The sequence below is a fragment of the Lolium rigidum genome, chromosome 6, assembly GCF_022539505.1.
Source record: "Lolium rigidum isolate FL_2022 chromosome 6, APGP_CSIRO_Lrig_0.1, whole genome shotgun sequence".
NCBI classification, from domain to species: Eukaryota; Viridiplantae; Streptophyta; class Magnoliopsida; order Poales; family Poaceae; genus Lolium; species Lolium rigidum.
Genome location: NC_061513.1, coordinates 314020427 through 314030922, shown reverse-complemented (window position 1 = coordinate 314030922; position 10496 = coordinate 314020427). Strand labels below are relative to the sequence as shown.

Sequence of the window (10496 nt, the reverse complement as noted above, 5' to 3'; positions counted from 1 at the left end):
GGCCATGACAAGCTCAAGTCCATCATGGCCATGACAATGTCAAGTCCATCAAGCCAATGTCAAGCTCAAGATCACCCTACTCATCGTTGACATGGTTATGACAGACATGGAAGGCACATTGACATCAATCAGTTCTACATTCACATCAATCAGATCTACATTGTCATCAATCCGATCTACATTCACATCAATCAGATGAGGAAGGGGTAGAGAGTGCTTACGATGGGGTGGAGAGCAAGCAGGCCCGTCGGAGGAGGCCACACACCGGCGCCGACATATGGTCGAGGAGGTTGCACCCCAAATTCAGGTGGAGGCGGAGGCGGAGCTCAGATGGTAGGGTGTCGGAGCCGCGGTCGGAAAGCGGGGCGCGGATGGAGCTGACGACTGCCGACGAGCACGAGGTCGGCCGAACAGCGACGACGCAACCCGCGACATGCCATTGGGAGCAGCCGGAAGCGTCTGGCCCAATGGCATCGGCGTGTGCATTAGTGTGGACGCGAACCCCGGCGGGGGCTCCATCTTCCTGCTTGAGCCTGGTGCACCTACCGCCATTGCCATCGCCCTCGCCGACAGAAACCCTAGGTAGGGCTAAAAAAAACCGTCGCGGGATCCGCCGAAGGAATCCCAACGGCCTGTAGAGCGGCGACGGCCATGCTGCGCGTTCCCATGCCGACGGGCCTGGTCGTGACCGGGGACGGCCAATTGAACACCAGTGCTCGATCGGCATCGATGTGCGCCGCCGAATCGCGGTCGCCGGCCTCGTGCTCCTGGATTATACACATCAGGGCTTCGTTTGACCTCGTCACCGTCGGGCAGACGATGGTACCCGTTGGCGTTGGGGCGGAAGGAAGCGGGGGAGGTGGAGGAGGCGAGTGAGTTGAATGGAGAGAGACAAAGAGGAACCGATGACTAAAAGTGAGGAGCGAGAGCCAAGACAACATGGTGTCTCCCGCGCTTCTCTACACGTGCAACCCTTGCATAAGGGAGTGCAAATGGCAATTTTAACATTCCTTGTTTGCCTATCCAAGGATGATTTGTGCCTCCCGGGTTGCATCGGACGAAAATCAATTGCCACTCCACATGCAAATCGCTACCGTGCAAACGAGACCCTTCCCCTTCTATCGCGTTGATGCCGTGACAGAGCTAGGGTTCCCCGCCGCCGCCGCCATTCGCCGCCGCCGCAGTGTGAGCTCCCCTCCCCTGTCCCTTTCCCGGCCTGGTACAACTCCAATCGTCCCCGAATCGACCGTGCGCCCGCGGTTCGAGCTTAACCCCGTCGGCCGCCGGTGATAGGAGCTCTGCGAGCCGCCGTCCCCCCGCCGCCCCGGTCCACGGTCTGCTCCTCCGCGCTGTTCCCTGCCTCCTACAACTCTCTCCGTCACCGATTCAGCCGGGTGCCCGCGGGTCGATCTTGTCTCCGTCGGCCGCCGGTGACGGGATCTCGTCCCGGTGAGCTTCTCCGACGATTCGGCGACGTACTGCTCGGACCCCGCCAGGTGCTCTTCACCGTCAGCCACCTCCGTCGCCCTGCTGAATCAACCTCCTCCAGCGACAAGGTGAGGCAATCCCCTCCCTATTTCTCTTTACTTAACTGCTGTGAGTTGATGAACTTGGACATACGGAGTACTATTTAACTGCTGTCAGTTGATAAACATGAACATATATTGCTTAAGAAGCACTATCGCATGTATTCTTTGGCCCGTACAGGATCATTTGTTGTTGATGCTTTACCAGTAGCCTACCGACTCGCTTCCACGAAGCGCTTTTTTCCGCGTCCGCACCTTCGTGTGAAAGGGGGAATAGGGGATCACAAGGCAGCCAAAACCCAAACCGTGAAAGGTTAGAAGAAAATTAATTCCAAGCCTTGCTGCTGCCGGCGGCTGCGGCGGCGGTGAGTTTGACTAGGTCAGATCGTCCTCCCCGATGCTAAATCCTTTTATTTGCGACTATATCCCAGGTTGGTTAGGGTTTGGAGGTCGCGCGCGGCACCTCCGTGCTTTGCTTCTGTCCGATGGCAGACGACGATGCCGACATTCTTCCTCTCTACATCGAGGAGGGCGAGGAGGAGGCCGCGGCGTCGAAGCAGCTGCGCCGCCAACAGAGCAAGAGGAAGAAGCCTCGGGAGAGGATGCCGTGGGAGTTCGCCACGCCAGGGGAGGAGGCCAAGGCGGAGGCGAGACTGGCTCTGGAACGCCAACTCATCGTGCACGACCCCAAGACTGGAGACACTTGCTTCACCCGCGTCTGGTTCCTTGACCTCACCATCTTTGACCTCGACGAAGAGAGTATGTGGCCGTTCGTTCTCCAACGCGTTATACTTATACGAACCATATGACTAGCAATATGTTTATTATCATAATGCAAACGCTTAGTTAACCACAAGTGTGGTGATATGGACGTTTCAAAGTTATCGGTTTGCGATTAATGTGGTATGTGCTTAGACCGTACTAGTGATATTTGGCCAAATGTGGCATCTGCTTGATTAGGATTAGATTGTTGAGTCCTAAACCATTCTTCAGACAAAATGCAACAACACATTAGAACGCCTTAAGTGAAGTTAGATACAACACTTTAAAGTGAATGTGTTAGAGAAGTAAAACGCAAGAAGGAAAAGAAAGTGACGGACATTGAAATCATCTTCTATGGAACTTACTCAATGAAACCTACTTAACATTCAGGCGGGGGAAGTAGGAGTGCTTTTCAGTGTTTGGGCATACAAACATGAACCGATCTATGAAGACTGAAGAGATGGACATCTAGTAATTCTTTTAGGTGTGAAAACCTTGTGTAGATTCAGAATCAAATGTGTATGTGCTATGTTGTACTACAACGGCTTATATTATAGAACAGAGTGATAGTAGTTCTTCCCTTCCTGCGAATTTCATTAAGTGGACGTGCATATATGGTTCAATACTAAGGGTGCTAAAATATTTTGTCTCCTAGGATACACAGTTGTTTGCACATAGAACCACAGAGGCTACAATGCTTGTTAACCTGGTGAACAACTTGCACACTGATATTTTAAGTACATATGGTGAAACCTATGCATGGAGAAAATCGCAAAGTGAGCTAAATTCACAGTTAGAAATGCTCCATGAAAGAATGCTCCTGCATTAGTCGGAAAGTTGCAACCGTATTTGGTTATCTCCAAAGTTACTAGATCCCATGATGAATCCAAAGAGAACCTCAGGCATCTTTATTTTTAATTCTTTGGCTTAACCGTCTCCAATAATTTGCCCATTTGAACCTACTAGTACGATGCTTCTTTTAGGCTGGCATTCCACTAGTAGAAAACCGGCCTTTCGTCCAGGCCTTTAGTCCCGAGCGTCCCTTGGGCCGGGACTAGTGGCCTAGACACGACGCCTCGAAACCGCCCCATGGTGCGGTAACCATTAGTCCCGGTTTTTATGGGCCAACCCGGGACTAATGCCACTGCTTCCGCTGACACCCCTTTAGTCCCGGTTGGTGACACGAGTCGGGACTAAATTCAAACCGTTCGGTTCCGGGGCGGAAATCGACCGTCGTTGTCATCGTCGGAAGTTGCATCGGCACACGGAATTCGATCCGATCGGAAGTTGCATCGCCGCCGTGGCCGGCCACGGGAATTGATCACCTGGTGGTTGGCCTATTCACCTCCCTGACCTATATATGCATCTTCACATCTCCTCCATTAGCCATATCTTCACATCCTCCGTTAGCCATCTCTCCCAAATAGCTCTCTCCCGTCCTGGCCCTCTCTCATTTTTTAATGGAGCAGCTCGCGTGCACCCTCTCTCTACCTCGATCTGGGGTGTACTACCTCACCGCCGAGGAGATGCACTTCAAGGTCACGGTCACTCTCCGTGCATCAAGGGTGGAGAGGTGGATCCGCCCTATCAAGAGGGATTTCCTCGACGCCGCACCGATCAAGTGCGTGGGCTTGGACTGCGAGTTCACCGACCCTCGCGAGGGTAGAGCTAACCAGCGCGCCGCCGTCCTTCAACTCTCGGTGGCGACCGGGAATTTGGTCTTTTCCAAATTTGCTGGGATGATGAAGTGGCACAACTTCTCAAGGATTTTTTGCAAGACAAGACCATCAGATTCTGCGGCGCGGCTATCCACAAAGATGTGGAAATGTTGCGTTCCTACGGAATTGATATTCCGCCTGCGTTCGACCTCCAAAAGTTAATCCCGAACCCCACCAACAATCCCATTCCGAGTCTGTATGATCTGGCAAATTGTACTATATATTGGGATAAAACTTGAGAAGAAGATGACGAGGAAGAAGATGAACTGATTGCCCCATCCAAAAATCAGTTCATCTTCCTTGTCGTCCTTTTTGTTATTCTTTTTGTCCCTCTTCCTTATCTTCTTCTCAGGTTTTGTCCCAATAGTAGAATTTGCTAGATCATAGAAACTCGGAATGGGATTTTTAGTGGGGTTCGGGATAATCTTTTGGAGGTCGAACGCAGACGGAATATCAATTCCCTAAGAACGCAACATTTCCACATCTATGTGGATAGCCGCGCCACAAAATCTGATGGTCTTGTCGTGCAAAAAAATCCTTGACAAATTGGGACACTTCATCAGCCCAACAAATTTGGAAGACCAAATTCTCGGTCGCCACCGAGAGTTGAAGGACGGCGGCGCGCTGGTTAGCTCTACCCTCGTGAGGGTCGGTGAACTCGCAGTCCAAGCCCACGCACTAGATCGGTGCGGCGTCGAGGAAATCCCTCTTGACGGCGCGGATCCACCTCTCCACCCTTGATGCACGGAGAGTGACCGTGATCTTGAAGTGCATCTCCTCGGCGGTGAGGTAGTACACCCGAGATCGAGGTAGAGAGAGGGTGCACGCGAGCTGATCCATTGAAAAATGAGAGAGGGTCGGGGCGGGAGAGAGCTTTTTGGGAGAGATGGAGGATGTGAAGATGTGGCTAAAGGAGATGTGAAGATGCATATATAGGTGAGGAAGGTGAACAAGCCAGCCACCGGGTGATCAATTCCCCCGGCCGGATGCAACTTCCGATCGGATCAAATTCCGTGTGCCGATGCAACTTCCGACGACGGTCGATTTCTGCACCGGAACCGAACAGTTTGAATTTAGTCCCGGCTCGTGTCACCAGCCGGGCCTAAAGGGGGTGCCAGCAGGCGCAGGGGCATTAGTCCCGGCTTGTATCCCAACCCGGGACTAAGGCCCATAAAACCGGGACTAATGGTTACCGCACCATGGGCACGCCCGGGACGAAAGGCATGTTTTCTACTAGTGTAGATGTATACACTAATCCTGATGTTCCTAGAAGATCAATACTTGGATGCTGTGTGAACTTGTTATTGCTCGAGCCATTATCAATCTCAACTTCTGTTACCTAAATATTCATTCCTCTTTGGGAACTAACTTGACTTTCTTTTGTCTCAGCACAATATGGTCCTATGCGTTATGTGAATTCAACTATCGGTGATGACCACAGATTGGTTGGCTCTTTAAATGTGCTTTGTGTGAAGATAATCTCCTCAGATGTTGCCTACCCTATCAATGTCTATGGGACCGTGATAGTCAGAGATAATCTTGATTATAAATGCATCAACATCTTCCGACGTGATAGAAATAATTGCCAGCAAGTCACGTCAAAGGTATTCAATAGACTGGCTTAATGTCACATCTTCCGTTTCTTTAACTGACGTGAAATCTGTATCCCTGCTACTAAAAGCATTCTAGCATTCTATCATGTAGACATTTTAAATTTATTTTCATTGTTGCTGTTTGCATGACTTATCCCGTATCCCTAGGCGCAAACTTAAATATTTAATACTATTGACAACCGAAGGTTGTAAAGTGGCTGAAGTTTCTTTGTAACTGTACATTTACGGGAAACCTCGGTGACGCTTTGTAAGTTCTCACAGTGGCCAAAAGATTGTTGAGAAAATCACTTTTAAATTTCACACAGCATAAAAGAGTCTGCTAGTGATAAGTGGTCAGCTCTTCCAACATAATAATCACAGGTCTGGACCTTGCTTCGTCTTTGATGTTTTGTTGTTTATTTGTGTCCCAACACAAGCTAGAGTGCTAGACATACCGGACCTGAAGAGCTGAGTTATACTTGTATCACTAAAATGGTGTAGTGTGCTTGTTTTACTGTTCTTTTAAGGATGGTAATTGTCTCCATGGCTTATCTGGCCAAGTCCCTAATTCTCTGTGACCCACAAGGCCATTTACTAAGGCTAAGGATGACCCATCTAACTTTGATTATGTGGTCTTGTGGGCTGTCACCAACAATCTCATAACAATGAGAAAACTACACAATTGCTACTAGATTAGATAGTGATCGACTAGCTAGTACCGGTGATTCATCGCTCAGTGTACCAGTTTTCACCTCAGATGGATGTTTTGGTGACCTAAATGAACCTGTCCCCCATGGGTCATCTAAACATAGTATATCGCTATAATTTTCAGCTATAAATTAACCATTAGTTTTCACATAACAAGTAGGCAACAATATACTGCAGCAGAGTCACACAAAAGTGATACGCATCTGAGTTTGTATTAATGACTAGTAAAAGGCCAGTTCTCGGAGGACTTAACATTTTCTCTATTGCTAAAAGGGTGTAGCGTGATCTTCTTTGTGTTCTGAGGTGTTGACACTTTGCCGTTTGCCTTCAGTATAATCAGTGCACTCTTTAATTCAATGACAATTATCTTCTTTAATAGTTTCCCTAGTTCAGCAGGTGTTTAATCTATGATCCCCTATAATTTCCCATATTATTCCTCATGTCAATTCATTAGGGTCCTGTGAAGTTCGCTGAAACTATGTTGCATATTTACGATACATGAGATCTCTCTTATTTGAGCAATGAATAATGTAAACCAAATTTCCACCGTAGTGCTGTAATGAACATATTGCTTTTGTGAACTTCTTCGTAGAATGAAGATCTGATTCTGACTGGCCCAACTAGAGGAGTTGTTTTTCGTGGTGCAGCTTTCTTTGAGATAAATCTGATGCTCAGAGAAGATGGAGAGGGCAATGACAGACAATTCAGCAAAGCATTGATTGATGTGTTACTTGGCAGAATTAACTCTAAGGTTTGTAGCAGGACTGTTCCTAGCTGGCTTAGTGATGTGCAACTGGTATTTTCATATGTTAAAAATGCACTGGAGGCCACAATTAAGATCAAAGTTCTGTCAGGACCTGAAGTTTTTCATGGCAAAATAACTGCTTGCACCACAGAAGTTCCAAACAATTTTGTGATGTACGACAGTGATGTTGGTGGTGGTATTACAGTTGATGATGGCGGAATTATCCCACTATTGCGACATGTGGTGGCAGTTTCAGTAGATGAGATGCTGATACTCAATATCGGTGCCCATGGTGCTGATCACAGTGGTAACATGTCCAGTTGTGTGAGGAAGTTCACTCCAGTGATTAAAGGTGCAGATGAGGACGAGTTTACCTGTGGTCCTTACATTATACGAATGGAAGTTATCTGGTCAACCTTGTTTTTTACCACGCGGGTAAATCAGGAGCATGACCATATGTGAATTTTTCCATAACTTCGTAGCCATACTGGACACAGCTATAATTAACATGTTAAGTTACGTGGCATGTCATAGCATGAAGCCATGGCTATGTTTTATCTTAGCTAGTTTTTTGGACTTGTAACATGTAAATGTGTGCAACTGGGTCAATTGTGAAGCATAAGTGGATGTGTTGTGTGTGCCTTTTGATTCATCAGTGGGCATGTTGCATTTGACTTTCATTCTACTAGATGATATGTTCTTGCAGTGCTGCAATTGGCCAATCAGACAGGCCAGATCGCAGCTAATGTGAGTGAGGTCGGGGCGTGAGACCTCTCTACCTGTCGCTCCTGATTTAGTGCTTGTTTGAAACTCTGGAGTAAGAACAAAAACTGTTTCCGGTTGCTACAGGAAATATACTTTGAGTTGTTTGGGTCCAACAGAAAACTGCAGTTTTAATACACTTCATCTCAACTAATTACTGGCACGATCAAGAGAGTAAGAGTTGCACTACGATCGAACAAAGCTTCTGATAACAGCTGGTATATCCTTCGCAGGCCTCTCTTCACCACACACACACCATGGCACAGTTGGCCAACGCTATTGCAATGATGCATTCACTGTTGTACATCTTCTGTGTCCAAAGACGTACTCGACGAGAGCGTCTCTCCTGTGCCACGCCTTGCGTGACAGTCGGAATTCGTTTGGGTGACTGTTGACTACAAAGCTCTTGTTGCTCATGTGCATTTCTTCAATGCAATATCTTGCAAGCTGCTGCCCTGGCTAAACTGAAATTGCCGTGGGTGGCCCTGCACGGTTCGATCGTTTCGCTACTTGGAGTATTGTGGTGTGGTGCACATCCATCAGTCCATCGCAACACAGCTAGTCCAAAGCTGCTGGTGAAGAGGATAGGCAGACAGACGTTGGGTCAGTTCCTTGTTGTGAGATCTGGATACCGAGGGACGGGACCAGGAATTCAGCAAAGGAGGTGCAGGCGTGTAGCACAGCACTTTGCCTCCCAACGTTTTGCCTCAAATGGACACACACGTGAAGGGTAGCACAGCGACCTGCAAACTTTTTTACATTTCTTTTGAAACTTGACCCTCCATTGCAATTTTTCAGTGTGGCTGCTTTTGTTTGAAGGAAATGTTGCAAATCATGTTTAGGGGTTCATCATCAGTTCATGGACTATGTTGGTAGAGGAAAACGGTAACCACTGCTAGTACACTGTATTTGGTGGAAACTCATAAAATTATAGTTGGAACACCGACAATGATCATACAGGTTGAGGGAAATTCAAACAAGCCACGAGTCCAATCGAGACCTAACCGTAACCCTAGGCGTCAGGGCGACTGCGCCGGCGCCTCCAAGGCTCTCCCCCACCCCCTCCCTCCCCGCCGCCGCCAGAGGTCATCGACGGGCAAAGCCCGAGCGGGGACGGCAGCGGCATGGCTTCTCCCCGGGTGGCGCCTCCTTCCCTGCGGCGGTGGTGACGAGCTCCAGCAGTTCTGGGCGGCGCGGTGCCGCGGCCCCCTGCGACGGGCTCGGCGCGACAATGGAGGTCGAGGAGGCGGTCAGCCCGGCGGTGGTGCCCCTGTGGCAGCGGTCTGCAGATCCGGGTCCGGCTTGGGCCTTGGGCCTAGGCGGGCCTGCAGGTTCAGATCTGTCGCTGCGGGCGGCATGGTGGCCTGGCTGCGGAGCTTCCTGGCACCGTGGTGGTGCCGGCGACGATGGGCTAGGCGGCGGTGGCCGAGGCTCTCCCGGCGGCGCGGCTGGTCCTTGGCCGTGCTGCTGTGGTTGAGTGCTTGGTGTGGTGCTCTTGGCGCGGCAACCGCTGCTCGTAGTCCTCTGGGCTGAGGAGTGGGGTGTGCGGCGCAGGGCGGCATGGTGGTGCTTACCGTGGTCACGGCCTGACAAAATAGTCCTCGAAGAACTTTGGCAGCAACTCGAGACGCTTCAAGAGAAGGCAACGCGAGGAATACGGTAGTTTAAGCTCGAGGCGATAGAGCACGTGAGGAAAGAGGCCGAGAAAATAGAACCCGAGAAAGCCGTCAAATGGCAGAGGATAGCGATGAAGACCTGTGCGGATTACCTTGCTTTACCCGAAGGGTTCGCAAAACTCGAGTACCCACAAGCTTCAAGTTACCCGGCAATTATAAAAAGTTCGACGGACTTCAGGACCCAGATGACTGGTTAGTTGATTATCTGGAAACAGTAAAGTTGATGGGTGGCACGAGAGCAACAGCTATGCAAAGCATCCAAGTTCACCTCAGTGGAGCCGCAAGATCCTGGATAAGGAAAATACCAGAGGGATCTATAGATAGCTAGAAAACCTATGCGTTCATCGCAGGCATCCGTAGGAGGGACCTCATTGAAGAATTGTGAAGATCTAACCCAAGAACGGTAGCGGAAATCATGGAAATAGCAAATCGGTGGGCTGACGGCGCAGACGATATTCATAACAAATGGCAGAGATCACCCGAAGAAGATTGCAATAGAAACGACAATCAACATATGCGACGTTTTCGCAATTTTGCGAAATACGATGGTCCCGGCCAAGTATCGGCTGGCTTCCGAGAAAATAATGGTGGAAATCAGTGTGATTATTACCATTGGAGCAATGAGCAACGAAGTGATCATAGAGACGCACCAAGTTCTAGCAGGCAAAATAATTAACCCAGGTTTCCAGGGCCATACAACGTATCACCCGAGGACCTTTTGAATGGTCCGTGCTAGATGCATTTCTACGTCGACTCTGACGGAAGAAGACAGTCAGGTCACCTCCAGAAAGACTGCCGATCTTTTCAAGCCTTGCAAAGAGCAACAGAGAGCACGCAAGCGGAGGCAGTAATGAGAGGATTTGCTTGGTGTTCAACTATTTGATTGGTAGTCGACATTTTTGTAGTTCTTGCCTCTCTCGCCGCCACTCGTTTGATTGATGATTTCTTTGTTGACTCGTAGAGACGGACAACAACGATGGATCCCCTGTTGGTTCACAGGATAACTA

The 10496-nt window shown here is 49.2% G+C and overlaps 1 protein-coding gene across 1 annotated transcript; it reads left to right on the top strand.

Annotated features, from left to right (window-relative positions):
- Positions 1 to 1060: 1060 nt before the first annotated feature.
- LOC124664620 lies at positions 1061 to 7650 on the top strand. Its single transcript, XM_047202094.1, has 5 exons — positions 1061 to 1556; positions 1708 to 1891; positions 1958 to 2285; positions 5396 to 5610; positions 6899 to 7650. Exons 3-5 carry the CDS (start codon positions 2012 to 2014, stop codon positions 7511 to 7513), a joined length of 1104 nt encoding a protein of 367 aa, XP_047058050.1. The 5' UTR covers positions 1061 to 1556; positions 1708 to 1891; positions 1958 to 2011; the 3' UTR covers positions 7514 to 7650.
- Positions 7651 to 10496: the final 2846 nt, after the last annotated feature.

Bases quoted from the DNA above. Each gene is read 5' to 3' on its own strand.
- LOC124664620 (XM_047202094.1), top strand. From the start codon at position 2,012: ATGGCAGACGACGATGCCGACATTCTTCCTCTCTACATCGAGGAGGGC. The intron at 2,286-5,395 runs GTATGTGGCCGT...CTTTTGTCTCAG, and splicing joins CTTTGACCTCGACGAAGAGA to CACAATATGGTCCTATGCGT. The intron at 5,611-6,898 runs GTATTCAATAGA...ACTTCTTCGTAG, and splicing joins GCCAGCAAGTCACGTCAAAG to AATGAAGATCTGATTCTGAC.